This window comes from Anopheles ziemanni, chromosome 3, assembly GCF_943734765.1.
Source record: "Anopheles ziemanni chromosome 3, idAnoZiCoDA_A2_x.2, whole genome shotgun sequence".
NCBI classification, from domain to species: Eukaryota; Metazoa; Arthropoda; class Insecta; order Diptera; family Culicidae; genus Anopheles; species Anopheles ziemanni.
This window is the reverse complement of record NC_080706.1, coordinates 5,817,307-5,831,570: the sequence shown is the minus strand read 5'-3', so window position 1 is coordinate 5,831,570 and position 14,264 is coordinate 5,817,307. Positions and strand designations below refer to the sequence as shown.

The 14,264-nt window shown below is 44.8% G+C and overlaps 2 protein-coding genes across 2 annotated transcripts; one reads left to right on the top strand and one right to left on the bottom strand.

The window, feature by feature from the left end:
* Positions 1-375: 375 nt before the first annotated feature.
* LOC131287664 (golgin subfamily A member 7) lies at positions 376-1,350 on the bottom strand. Its single transcript, XM_058316736.1, has 3 exons — positions 1,036-1,350; positions 821-973; positions 376-756 (listed from the first exon to the last, which is right to left on the bottom strand). Exons 1-3 carry the CDS (start codon positions 1,177-1,179, stop codon positions 616-618), a joined length of 438 nt encoding a protein of 145 aa, XP_058172719.1. The 5' UTR covers positions 1,180-1,350; the 3' UTR covers positions 376-615.
* A 5,720-nt stretch (positions 1,351-7,070) lies between these two features.
* On the top strand, positions 7,071-8,097 carry LOC131288667 (uncharacterized). Its single transcript, XM_058317826.1, has 3 exons — positions 7,071-7,416; positions 7,485-7,859; positions 7,961-8,097. The coding sequence occupies exons 1-3, from the start codon at positions 7,071-7,073 to the stop codon at positions 8,095-8,097; spliced, it is 858 nt and encodes a 285-aa protein (XP_058173809.1).
* The last annotated feature ends 6,167 nt before the right edge of the window (positions 8,098-14,264 follow it).

Below are 14,264 nucleotides of genomic sequence, written 5' to 3'. Positions count from 1 at the left end.
GGTTTACTTCCTTGCTGCTTCCCTGCGTACCTAACAGCTAAGGGCTTGTATAAGTATTGGAATTCGTAGAAAGATTTCGTCTGTCGGGTGCGGTTTGGGGTGTTATTGCTGGGAGTACTGAAATCATCGGCACAGATCGTGGATAAAAGGGACAGTAGGAGGGCACAGCGATGGGTGAGGGGGCTCATGTTAATCGCTACGGGATGTTGTTTTCAAATGTATATCTCTATATATGTATAATGTATATTCAACATGACTTATCGTCCCGAAGACGTCGAGCGGCGGAATCCTATGGGGCGTATCGTTGTGTCGTGGCGCAGGGAGGGATGCATCCCTGCGCATCAAATTGTATGCATTGTTGGTTTCCTGGGGTGCACGCGCTGGAAAGTGACGGCCGCGTCCACACGGTGCGCAAAATCTCTGTCGTCGATTGGAAGTGTTTCGTTCGCCGTACGATTGCTGTGTACGCTAGTAGGTTTGATCGTGCATATTCCACTGGCTTATTCTCCGGAGGATGATGGCGAAACAGAATGTTTTGTCCTGCCCGAAGCGTTTCGCTCCAGTCCAGTGTGGGTTTTACATGAAAAACTCCTCCGTTGAATGGGAAAGCGGCAGTCACGTGCGCCCGGGGCGATCCAGTATCGAAATTTCTATTACTCGCAGCCCACGGTACACCGGATCGGTTATCTGCAGTCCCTTCGGATTGTACACCCGCTCGTTTTGCATCGCTATGTACTTGGACACTTTCCGGAGGCACTGTAAGGGGATGGAATTGGATTTACCTTGCTAGATACGAACGACTTGCGATGCGGTCTCTTACCTTTTCATAGTGTGTTTCAGTGCATATGTAAATCAAGTACGCTGTGATGCAAGCCAGGCAACCCTCGCAGTAGGTACTGCAGGAACCTTTCTCTGCCTCGGCAAAGTATTCGTTCAATTTGTTCATGGTGCTCTCGAATGTGTGTCGATCGATCTAAAATAAACAATCGAGACTTAAAAAAAGGTATCTTTTCTCGTGCCTCTTGATCCCCTTACCCGACTTTCCAGCTCCGGAGGGAACCGATTCTGAAACTTGACCGATGTGCCTTCGCTGTAGTCCCGTTGGATAAATACTTTCATGTAGTTTGGTTGTGCTGTCGCTGGTGTGCCCGGTTGGGACATTCGTACGTTCCCCGCCATGATGACAATGTTTTCGATGCACTTTTTCAGACGGTAGAAGAACTCTCACTCCAAATATGCGTAACCGAAGTCTGGTCTCCGTTCCGTTGTTTTGTGTTACACTTATCGGCCAAGTTTACATGCACCGATTGCTTGGGCCTATTAAATGTTCCACGTAGGACGAGGGACCTTGCCCTCCGGATGCACACCAAAATTTCTGTTCGAGCAACGCTAGTCCGCAAGCAAATCGACAATTGGCAAGAAATACTTCTTTTGCAAAACTCACTGTTTTCGATTTTCTGCTTTTATTTTTTCCGAGAAAAAATCTATCATATTTTGACGTTTGACGAATGACGTTTCTGTACAGCTAGTGGTGGCAAAGTGAGTTGTGAGCTCAGAGCTAGATCAATCATTAATTTGTTCAAAATATTGTCGACATATACTCATTTTTTTAAAACTAACCTCAAATTAAATTATTGAAGCAATTTGTTTCGTACCTCTTACTTTTCCAAAACAATTGATATGTTGGAAAGTGCAAAAATAAAAGATAAAAGAACTGCAGTAATTTCGGTAACCATGGTAGGAGCTACAATAATTCCGACAATGTCGACATATTTTGAAACGTCGGTTAGTTTGAAGATGGAAATAGTGTTTGTATGTCAGTGCCTTTTTTATTAACGATAGTGAAATTAATTGCAGTTAAATAATTTCGATAACAGTGTTTATGCCTTTACGGCAAAAACTAAATACAAAAAAGTAGTTTTAAAAGCTTACCAGCAAAATAGTTTACCAGCAGACAATGGGATTGTTAAAACATAATCATAGCACCTCTGCCAGTTCTGTATATATATTTTTTTTATTGGCAATCAAAGTTTTTAAGTCATGCGTTGCTTTCGATTTCAAACCAATTGCGAGAAATTCGATAACTTTATTCTAGCTCAAAAATGTGTATTCAATTTGAGCATAAATAAACTTTTTGAATTCATTTACTTTATTCAAAGTTGGGTATTTAAGAGTGAAGTGCAAAGTGCTAGTAAATATTATATTTGTACGCATCACACACATTACAACGCTGTTATCTCAACCAACCAACAAGCGGGTAAAACTAATGGTATCAATTAGGATCCAGACGGTACTCCAGAGCGCTCTCGAGAGTTAATGGAACAGGGTTGCTCAAAAATAATACACATTAACAAGCTTTCAACGCCTTAGGTGAGTGAAGTATATTTGCTAACACTTTTTTGCAAGCAGTATGTTCAGTGTGTTTAATAAATAATATTACCCGTTATTTAGATGAGATAGCATATTGAGTAATGAGTTGAAAAACAACCCTATCATGCGAGAGCAGTTAGCTAAGCACTTAGCCTGCGAAAGAAAACCGAAATTAATGGAAAAACACTATTGGGACCGCCAATCGGAACACCGGCCATTTCAAAAACTGATTTTATTAAAAACTATATATTTTGGTTATCAAACTATCTTTTCATATTTTCGTGCTGCGCTAATTGCTATGGCAATGAATGGAATGCAATGGGATTGTGTGTTTCCATTTCCGGTTACATGGGCGCATGTTGTGGAGAGCAATCTGCTTAAAAACATAGTGAATTTTATGCAATTTATCAAATAAACAAAAACATTTATTCACTTTTCCGAAATACTGATGTGCAATTTATAAATTGATCCCTATAAATTTCATTTCCGCTCAAACATATTCAAACGAGAAATCATCACTGGCAATTACTCGCTGTTATCGCGTCCGGTTCAACTTGATTTTTCATTCATTTTCCATCGCTTCTTCTGTTTGCACATGCGATGCACGCTGGCCGCGTGGCAATTCACCAAAGGGAAAAACAAAAAGAAGTCAACGGTCAGCTTTCATACCGCAGCATAGACTTACTTACATAAATTTAGAATTAATCTCATTAAAAAGTGATACTATGCTAATTGCACCTCCGATGCCGTGGGCTGCCAGACGCGTTCATACTAATAAAGATAACGATGCTGCAAGTTCCGAGCACGGTGCGGTTTCTATAGGCCGGTTTAGAGGAAAAGAGAGGGGAACAATCACCGGTACCATCTTCGCTCCTTCATGAGCTGGAAATAGACGATCGAAGCTGATCGGAATCCACGGCAGCGATATCGCATAAGCAGCCGATGCTGTTGATGAGCATAATTGCAGCCGGTGACTGATCGCTTGCGTGCATGGATGCACTTGCACTTGCACGCCGGATAGCTGGGCGGAACTGCGAACTAGATCAGTTGGTGATTGGGACAGTGACCGCTGGATGGGGGCCAATATCGGGCGTGTGCCCTCGACGGCAGTCGCTTGTCGCCAGTGATTAGCATTCCAGATGGAAACCGTCCACCGTGGTTCGTTACAGTACTGTTTGAAAGAGTGGTTTATGAGTGCCGTTAGTATGTAATTATTTATTTTCAAACGTGTTCTTTCAACGAAATATGATATTTTCGATAAAACTTCTTTTAAACATAATAGTTGTTATTTGATATATATTTTTTTAAATGCAATTTCCAATGTTTTGTGCACCACTGTACGTGATGAAAACTTACCCCAAGGTGACTGCACGCCCTCGGGATGAAAGTTTTGCTCACCCTCGAGTGGACCGAGGCCACTTTCACCGATCCCGGTTGATGATCCCTTTGGTAAAGTGCTGCATCCGGTTCCTGCGTCCGGAAGAAGTGACACGCAAACCAAGGATCACGAGTACTAATTGGCCGTGTTCACGTGATAGCCGTCTGTAGTACGTTCTGTCTCACCTTCGGCAATGACCACTTCAGAACAAGGTTAACCCAAACTTACCATACTCCATTTCTGGAACACATCCATTCGCATATGACGCACGTGGGTAACGCTCGACCTCTAACGCATAATCGTATTAATTTCCAAAACCCTCAGACACACACACACACACGCGTGCATTCCAATGCTAACATAGCACTTATCGCTAGGAAACGCGAGCAAAACGAGCTCTAAATTCATAATCGCATCTTGGGCGCTGACGAGGGGTCATAAATTTTGAAATCTACGCTCCTCCTCTAAGTAAATAATTAACCCATCATTCTCTGTGAAACCAAAGACGGCTCGAATGCTTTACGAGGGCGTTTTGGCCGCACATGGCGTGCGTGGTATTACGTACGATTCCTAACGTGCCGATCGGATTGGGAAATTGGCTTTGAAGCGCTAGCGAGTTGCATCGGAGGCCGGGAAGATGATAACAAACGCTGGGGGTGATGTTTTTGTTCGCGGAATTTTCCCTGTTTTTGTGTTAATGCCAACACCAACAGTGATGGTGCCGATCACAGCTTTCACACGTCAAGCAAATCATTTGATGCTGGTAAAAGGTTTTAGAGAGTGAGAAAGACAGGAGCGTTTAGAAGAGGAATGTACGGATTATACAATAAAACCGACAGGTTGGTCCGACAGGTAAAACCGATGGTTAATGCGTTTATGAAAGTACAAAAACTTTATAAAATATAGTTTTTGTATGATTTTATTTGGACCAGCGAATTAGATACAAATAATAAACCAATATAGATCATACCGGTTTATGGAAAGAACCGCTTTGTTTGTCGGCATCCCCTCGTTTTCAGTGTGCCGAAATTGATTGGGCGTTGAGCAGACCATGCTCAGGAGAATCTATCGCCAAGCGTCTCAAGCGCGTGCATATTTCTTATCACCCGATAATGTGATTCCAAAAGTAAGGCTTAAGTAAGTTGCTCTTTGAAAATCCAATACACGTCAGTCATGTTTCGCACTTCAAATGGTGCTTTTTCGTGGTTGTTGCTGATCCTGTTCACGTCTTCGATGTCAGTTAACAAAGTATCATCAGTTAACAAACACTAGTGCTTCTTGAGTAAAACTTATAGCTGTTGTAACGGGGGCAGTGGTGGAGATATGTTTTTCAACATGAATGGCAATTTGTATTTAAAAGAAATTAAATCGATCAGCCACAGTATAACATTTGATAGTCGATCCTTTGTGACAGTACTAAATATATGGTGTTTGCCGATGCATGTAAATTCAACAAGTGGATTCTTTGGTACACAAACACGCAAAGTAGACGAAGGAAATAAAACCGTGCAGTGTCGCTAAAGTCGTTTTAATAATTTCCTCGGTCTTGAAGAAAACGTCGGAATTATAAGCTTGTCCTTCAACGGTGAGCAAAAACACTTTAAATTGTGTAAATTCTTGAAGTGGCAAGTTTGCAGAATCAAAATGTGCGTACGATTTTGTTCAACGATGTCATTGCACGGAGAATGATCGTAGTTCCGTATTAAGGTAAATTGTTATGGATAAACAAGGAATATTGCATCGAGTGATCTAATCTCGATGGATTCCTCCGACTCTATAGATAGACTTAAATTTACGACATTAAGCTGTCCATTGCCTCTGCAGAGCTCTGCAATTTCGACGGTGGAAGGAGGCAGATCGAATGCATCGATACGCTACAAGTGCTATCTACCACGGATGAACTGATCTATTCGAAGGAATGGAAAAGGTCAGTATGGGTCGGGGCCTAGCTTAATTCAATGTGTAAATAACTCTCTTAATTTCACAGCTACGAAATCGAAAGCATTGACATGAAAGGAGTGCGACAAGATCCCATACATTTCACTGAGCGTGTCGTAGTGAATAAGTTGGAAGTATAAATGTCTGTCCGTTCACGTAATCTATCTGGAAAAAAACATGCAAGGAGATTACAACGGAGAAAAAAAAATTACCATTTACCAATCTTTTGATGAAATATAATTTTGATATGTTCTGATATGGAAATGAATTATATTTTAAACTAAAATACTTTTTGCTTGTAAACAGAACTTAAACATGGATGAACTAAGCGGTTGCAAGAAATTAAAAGGAATTGTATAGAAACTGAATACAGACTCACACTTGAAAAAACAAACTGCTCGATGTAGTTTTTACTAGCGTTACACTTTGCTGGATTGATATTTAGTTACATCCCAACTCATATCATCCTTATATCATCTGTTGGTAGAAATCCAACAAAATCGAATTATTTTCATTAAAATTGTGGCTATGCGTACACATATTAAATATCACAGGATTTACTGTCTTGACCCTCTACAGCAAGTACAAGTTTTCTATTAAACAACTTCCTGTGCAGTTGGCGGTTTTTACATCCAGAGCGAAAACAAAATGGACAGGTCTTCGTGGTGGGTGAGAATAGCAAGGGCTAAAAATACAACATCCGATCGGATCTGTGCAACAAAGAGATGCTCGGATTCATTGATGACGGTTTTCCACACGACACGACTCACCCAAACATCTGGTTGTGCGTGCAAAAACCAGAATGGGTGTCTGAATAATGGTGTTTTCATTTGCGTACGGTAATGGGCGAAGCAGAAAAACGCCCGTATCGATAGTGAAAAGCGTATCTGGCGCGTGTCAGGGCTTCGGGACGCGCGTGCCGGAGATGCGGGGGTAATTAGATCAGGAAAGTGATACGCCACAGCCATCCATCTATCCATCGGGCCGGGATCTAATCGACACTCGGGCACTGGCAGTGGCCACTGACCTGGAAAACGGGAATAATGTTGCCCTACGCCGGGAGGTGGAGAAAGACACGAGACTCACGAGGGCGCCTTGGGATGCCTTGGGGTCCCGTGTGTTGGGGGTCCGTATAAAAGCGGTGGCCTTGGACAGCACCGGTCACAGTCCATCAATCAACAGCGCACCGTGCGGATCCAGTGCGACGAACGGTTAACACACGCCCTGCCAACAGCCTTCGGTGACATTTGCTAGCCGGTGGCCAGTGTTTGCAAACCAAAGGATTGGCTAAGAGCCCTCGTGAGGGTTAGGGGCGTAACGGAACGAACGATCCAGGAGTGTGTGGGTGAAGGTGTGTGCGAGTGTGTGTCGGTTGAGGTCAGTCATGGCGTTGGGATGTCGAGTTGTGACCGTCGGCGTGCTGTTGCTTGCGGTAGTGTGTGGGACGGTCGTGAGTGAACCGGAACCGGGCCCTTCGGCAGGACCATCGGCGGGACCTACCAAGCTGGATGACTACGTGCTTAACACGCAGTCCGAGTGCTACAAGTCGAAGCGCATACTGTCCTGCTTCAAGTACCGGTTCTCGAGGTATCTCTGGTCGTTTGCGACAGGTCGGATGAGCTGGTTCGCTACCGAGAACAGTGCCGTCGATAGTACGAGCGGGTTGAAGTTGGTGCGACTGAACGAACCCAAGGAGGACGACGTGTTCCCTGAAGCGCGGCAAATGAGTCGTAAGCGTTGACAGCAAATCATAGCGAGCAGTCTGCAATATAACGAGAGTTGCTTGTGTCCTCCACAGCCTACGACAGCGAGCTGGTGAAGGGGGCCAAGTTCCTGCAGCGTTCTCTCAACACCTTCATCGCTAGCCACGGGGTGCAGGTTGGGATGGGTGCTGAGAGTGGCGCCCGATTCCTCGCGGACGATGACTTCGAGGCTCGCGGCAAGAAGCAGAAGCAGCGCAAATGGAGCCTTATCCTGCCGCTGGCGGTGATGCTGAAGCTGGTTCACCTGAAGCTGCTCCTCAAGCCGATCCTGCTCGGAGTTGGCCTCATCCAGCTGCTGCTGATCGCCGGCGGTCTGCTGATATTCCACTTCTTCCGCAATACCAACATCTGCAAGATCCAACCACACGTCATCCACGCACACTCGCACATCGCGAGCGAGTCCGCGCCGGGTAGGACACAACCTCCAAACCTCCCGACAGACAATCCATTAATTTCCGCTGCGTTTGGATCTTCTCCGCCTTTCTTTCTGTTTTGTTTTTGTCCTTCGCAGAACTGTCCTATGCAGCCTACGGCGCCTATCCGTCGTACTCCGCTTCACCGTACAATGCCTACAACAAGGATTGGGCCAGCAATCGGGCGTACAGCGGCTACAGCTTCCTCGATGCCATTGATAATCATAAAATCTAGACTAGTGAAGTTCCCATCCAAATAGTGGACGGATGCTAGACTTGCCTGGAGCGTTCCGAGCGCGTCACTTCATAACCCCATCAATCTACTCACTCTAGTCTCGCCTCAATTTCCTTTCCTTTCTCTCACCTTTTGCTTTTTTTTTCAACCCACTACGGGAAAGGTCATTTCCGCCCCAGTATTGACTGATGCTTCATTTTTCTCCTGCCCGTCAATGTCAAACCCCATTCGGAGATTCATTTTTTCTCCCCTCTAGACTGACACCTTTTCTTTCTACTCGTAACCGTTTCTTTACGCTCTTCGTTCCATGAATCCTTCATCCAAAAAACGCACGCTCATCGCTTCCAGGTTCAGTCCGGTCACGTCATTTCCAATGAATCCTCCCAAAAGCCCATCATGAAGGCCCCTAGGTTAAGGATGCAACGCCTTCAACTCTGGTCGCTGCTTTTAAGTGTGCGCTCGGCGAGGAGGTAGCAGTTAGTAACTCTTTTATCAACGTATTTATTTATTTATTAACTTACTTATTTATTTATTGATTTATTTGTTTGTTTGCACCCGCCCACCCCGAGGCGGTGCAGCCGGAGCGCCAATTTTGGCGTAGTAGTTTTGTAAGCGGGGCACAGCCACAAGTGCCCGGGAAAGTTTTTCCCATCGACGAGCGAACGAACGAACCGAACGGACCACGGTGGTGAATAAATCGTGCTAAAGTACGACGGAATCTGACAAGGTTTGGCTTTGTTAACTGAGTTCACGACTTCGGTTTTCTTGGTTGCCTCTTCATGTGGTCGTTCCGCTTCCGTACGCCGTTGTTGCGGGGAAGCCCTCAAGGTCGCCCGAAACATGGTTAAATTTTATTGATTCGAACACTTTTCCGATGTCATGCGGGTACGCTAAGAAGGTGGGGGAGATGTTTGTGTCGGTTCGTGTTAGAGGGTGAAGCTCCGAAATTTCCCTGAAGCAGAAAACATTGATTGTAAAGTAGCTCCTCCGGGTTGAAAGTTCAAGCTTTGGTGTAGTCAGTCATTTAAGACTTCCGTGATTAGTTGTCCACAGAAATCGTACATCGGAATCGTGTAAACTTCAAATACATCGAAATAAAACGGAAACCTTGGGGTTCAAAAATTTAATTTAAACGTGTTATGTTCCCATTCCAAGTATTTAGACATAGCAGAATGTTTTCCATATTTTTATTATGATTTGGCTTCTAGCTAGAAACCAAAAAGACAATAATCCTGTTATTGTGTAAACGACAATTAGGACCCATGAGCCATAAAACCATTGGTAATGAGGTTAAGGTAGAGGCACCATCAAAAGGCCCTAATTGCTTATGAAAGAAAGATACCAAAACGTGACGGGTCCATTCACTTAACAACCCTTGTCAAGTGAGACTTTTTCCTAAAGAAGAACTTTGTTGCTTGTTTGTTTTTCTTTTTTATTTTGCCATCCAACATTTTTTCGTTGATCCTACTAAACGACCCTTCAGATCCTAGCGTTCTTTTGGGTTGTCACGATTATCGCGTCCATTTCGAAGCTCAACCATAAGACAGGCAGGGTCGAATGTTCCCTCTAGGCAACGCTTATAGGAGTTGGGTGGTCATGTTTTGGGAGGGAAATATAGCTTTGAAAACGGTCGACGGAATGATGGATATCTATAGCAGGCTTGACTCGTGTTGTTTTCCGCGCCGGTAGAAGGTTCATTCGGGTACGATAAATATGGGCCTGTTTAGTCGCACTTGGGGCCCGCGGGTTTGAAAAACACATGAAACTTTTCCCGCGCCAGGTAGGGCGAAGCGATACGTTCCAGATGGGGTCGGATTGTGAACCACCGTACCGTGCATGGTTCGCAATGTTTTCCACATTTTCGTCCATTGATCTGGTCCGGTGTCGGGTCTGTCTGGAGTGGAGTGAATGTTTACCAACGGTCCGCAGAACTTTTGGGTGTGTCTCGTCGATGAACAAAGGAGTTCAGGTAAATTAGGTATCCATTACCAATGAAAATTAATTAGGTGATGCTGAAAGGGTGTGTGCTGGGTCCAGCCATTGTGGCTGTTGTTGTTTTCAATTTTTCAAAACAACTCATATAGTGTTTTTAGTTTTTGCTTAATTTTACATTTTCAGGTTTATCAATTTATCAGTTTAAATAACAATCCAAACTATTCGTTTAAAAGCAAACTATAATAATCCGATATTTATATTATTGCATAAGAATATATAATAAAATTATGCTACGTCTGAGAAACTTCTGGTGAAGAAATTTATTGATTTTTCTTTTTATTTATTCAGAGCTAAGCCAAATCTTCTTGGATTTTTATAATTTTTTTAATTCAAGACATGATTTAATAACAGTGATTCCGTCTGTAAGATAAATTAATCGGCTTCATATGGGCGTATTTCTTCTTTTTACAACCGTTTAAATAATCGTATGCCATTTTCCAACCATTCAAGTGGTTTCAAGTTCAAACAAATGTCTTCCCCGAACGACGCACCGTACGAAGTTCCACATGGAATATTTTTTTCATTTTTAAGTCTACGTTAATTCACTTTCACAAAAAATATCGCTCATTTGTGAAGATGAAGATTTATGAAACCCATTTTTTCCGAGGGTCAGCTCCGTGGGGAGCTGTTTGGAAGGTCGCATGAAAGCAACGCCCGCGCGCTGCGGATCAGCACGGCTTTGATCAATCGAAGGTTTATCAAAAATTCAAACATAAACTCCGTACAACTCGAGGTAGGAAATCCGGGCTCGGAAAAGGGTTCAAGTAATGGCGTTTTAACTGTGTCATCGGAGCTGCCAGGTTTTTTGCATGTCGCGGTCAGGCACGTGCGCTCCCAACATACGATGTTAATCCCTCGGAGACAACGTCCAAACTCCCACAACAACAAACATTACGCCTCACCACGGGTTTTGGTGGATCCTTTTTGCAACGAGTCTAGTGGAGGTGGAGAGGGCGAGAGAGAGAAGAAGTGTGGGTGCAGGGTGACAAACAAAAAGTAGAAAAGCCGCCCCAAACACCAGCCGGGTCACCCGGGGACAAAAGACAGAACACGCGACGTACAAGGACATGATGATTAACGAACGACCTCGGGTGAAAGCCGTGCGCCTTCGGAAAATCGGCCGGCAAACATTTTCCATTTCGCTGAACAGGGATCACGAGTCCACGCTGTTAATCTAACATTTCGCCTGTCACGCCCGCCACCCGCCAGCCGCACAAGAAAAGGCGATGAGACGACGCACGCGATCTCACTCGAGAGCATCAATCAGGAAGCCCTTAAATCAGCCGTTCGCCGTCAAGGTTAGGACGCTTTAGAACTCCCACCGGGCGGAAGGGGTTGAATCAAGTCCGCAAGCAACGAAATCTCGAATTCCTCAACGAGCCGACCGTGCTGGCGCTCCTTTCCAAATCTGTTTTTCCTTTGGACATGGAACAACGATCCGATCGTACCCGGTTGGGTTTCTGCGCACGGCGAAGGCGCAGCTCAAAATAGAAACACCGACCGGGTTCGGGAGCCGAACTCGGCGAATGCCATGCAAGTTTCGGTAGCTGGTGCTAGCGGTCCGACGACCGCCCGCTGCTGGAAAAGTCTTTCTACGTGCCCGTTCCCAACGGTGTCAGTTGCGTTCCGACCGTCGACCAAACCGGAGTTTCCCGCTTCCAAAACAGTGTCATCGGTGGAAATTTTCGGTTTTAGTTTAAACCTTTCTCGTAACCGCCGTCGGACGTACGCGGATGTCGGGATGACGTTCTCCCGGGGCTAAAACCGGACGGAAGCATGGCGTCCAAAGTTCGTCGACGAAACACCAGGCGGCTCCATCAAGCACGTGCTGCCGTTATCTGTCGCTTCCGGCTGTGGAAAGGGAACGCTTTTTCGGTGGAATCGGTGTCATCATCGGTGTCAATTTAAATGAGTGGCGTTAAATGAGGTGTCCCACTGGGAGGTTGTGTTTGTGCATGTTTGTGTGTGTGTTGTATCACTACGTGCCACGATAATGATGGATGTTGCGCAGAGAAGTTATACAGTCTCGCTTCCGTGGTGCAATCAAAGCTTCGCCGTGATTAATCGCCCAACATCGTGCCCCCTTTTGTGCTTTGGTGTGAAATTTTCCTCCATCGAGGGGAAAGTGTAAACCCACACGTGTCACAACACTGGGGTCCTATTGTCCAAACATCGTGCTTGGTGAATCGAGCTCAATAAAAAAAAAAACAACCTATCCGTGGTGCTTCCATGCCGTCGTGAATGATGTGTTTGCCTTTGCTTCTCTGTGCTTTTCTGTGCACCTGGTGTTGTACTTGTAATTTGAAAAGTTTTCCCATATAACCGTCGTGGTGGTGCGTGCGCCCGACGGGCAATCGGTGGAACGTGTAATGAAAGGCATTGTGGAAATTGCTTCGTTTGATACAGCGGGAAGAATTCTATGTAGAAATCGGTGGTTAGTTTAGTGCTGTTTGTTCGTGTGCCGTTGGGAAGGTGTGTATGAAAATTAAACAAAAGCTGTGATTGAATCGTTGTATGTTTTTATGCCGAAATATGTTGGGGATTTCAATAACGTACTAGAAAATATTCCCACTATAATGATCATACATTATCGTTATGTCCGAGGTTTGATGTGAGTATCGATAAAAAAGAAGTGGAAAAGTATTACGGTGCACTGTTTAAAGTTCGTCACTTAACCATTCGATTGAAGACCATTAGATGACGAACTCTTCACGAACCACAGCTCGCAACAAAATTAAACAAGTTAGTAGAGATTTGTCAACACCCCGGCCAGGTCCTCTATGATTTTGCAAACCCGTGAGTTGGCAGTTTTCCTTTCCCCGGAAAAGCGATCTTCTCCCTGCCTTTGTTTATCGATACAATAAATCGTCGAGACGTCGCTTGTCCGCTTCGTTATCTCTGGCTGCCAACTTAAATCCCAACACGCCGACAACGGAGTGTCACCATGACTGGAAGGTATTCATTTTGCCCGTTGCTCTGGGGAGTTTATCCTTTCGGTTGCGTTGGCGAGCCTTGCGTCGAAATGCTGGGGTTTCTTTCAGCGTAGCGGTGCCAAAATCTTACCGACGAAAACTTTACACCGACCAGATTCAGCCTTTTCAGCGAGTCGATTCGGAAATTTACCATGAAATTGTTCGCAAAAGTTCCTTTCCAACCACATTCTTGCACGACTTTCGGTATTTGCGAAATAACGCGCGCCGAAAAAAAGGTTGAGGCCCTCGGAGGGTATTTTTGTTGCCACAAAATTGATGTACTTTTTCTCTCGACGTTCACGAGTTCGGCTTTTGTTTTTGTTTTTGTGAGATTTCAATTATTACTTTCCAACTTGTGGCAGTATGCTTCACAACATCCGCTGCCACACATCACACGATCCATTATCAACGGTTCCATCTGGGATTTTGATGTCTGCCAACGTGTCCATCAGGCCTCCGTCGTGAACGGGAAGTGAGCTGAGGAGCGCACCAAAACCAACAGCTTTCTGCCACATCCGCCCATCTTGCCACGGTGAGGCCAAAGTTGGGAAAGTAATAAATTGTGTGCCCGAAAAACCGAGAAACGAGATTGCTTTTTGTCGCCTCACTCTCGGGACGATACCGGGCTAGAACAACTGTCCCACAAAGCTCAATTCACTGGTAGAAAGAGTGTGTGTTGTTCTTGTGCGAGAATCGAGGAGGAGCATGATATAATTTGCTAAATGTAGATTGATGAAGAAGCGCACTAAAGTTTCACGCTAGCAGCTGAAAACGCTGGGGTCAGGTGATGGACGACCAGAAGAAGGTGCCGAAGATTTAAAGTTGAGCGATGGAGGAAAATTTAATTAAGTGATTTGTTTTCCTCCAAGACCGCGACATCCGTATCGGGAGGAATAAACACGGTGAGTGATTCAATAAGGCCGGGCCGGATCCTTGAAGCTTAGATAAAAAGCTATAGATCCGAAAGGAAACTCACGCCGAACAGATGCCTTCCGGAGGCAAGCAGCTTTCGTATTATAGGCTTGTCTAATCAGATTACGATTAACAGCGAAAGGACTTCACAAAAACGGCAGATCGGTCATGTAGGTGGCGGGGCGTGAATGGAGATTAAAGTGCTGCTGTGAAGATTCCATAAAGACACCTTTAAATCACGATATATCTGAATAGTTCAGTAGGATAAGTACATGGTGCTCATACAAC

What these genes read in the sequence shown, in the direction of transcription:
- LOC131287664 (XM_058316736.1), bottom strand. Translation starts at nt 1,179, where the DNA reads ATGGCGGGGAACGTACGAATGTCCCAACCGGGCACACCAGCGACAGCA. An exon ending in CTCCGGAGCTGGAAAGTCGG is followed by an intron (nt 974 to 1,035) that starts GTAAGGGGATCA and finishes TGTTTATTTTAG; the next exon opens with ATCGATCGACACACATTCGA. An exon ending in CTGAAACACACTATGAAAAG is followed by an intron (nt 757 to 820) that starts GTAAGAGACCGC and finishes ATCCCCTTACAG; the next exon opens with TGCCTCCGGAAAGTGTCCAA.
- LOC131288667 (XM_058317826.1), top strand. Translation starts at nt 7,071, where the DNA reads ATGGCGTTGGGATGTCGAGTTGTGACCGTCGGCGTGCTGTTGCTTGCG. An exon ending in TGAAGCGCGGCAAATGAGTC is followed by an intron (nt 7,417 to 7,484) that starts GTAAGCGTTGAC and finishes TGTCCTCCACAG; the next exon opens with CCTACGACAGCGAGCTGGTG. An exon ending in CGCGAGCGAGTCCGCGCCGG is followed by an intron (nt 7,860 to 7,960) that starts GTAGGACACAAC and finishes TGTCCTTCGCAG; the next exon opens with AACTGTCCTATGCAGCCTAC.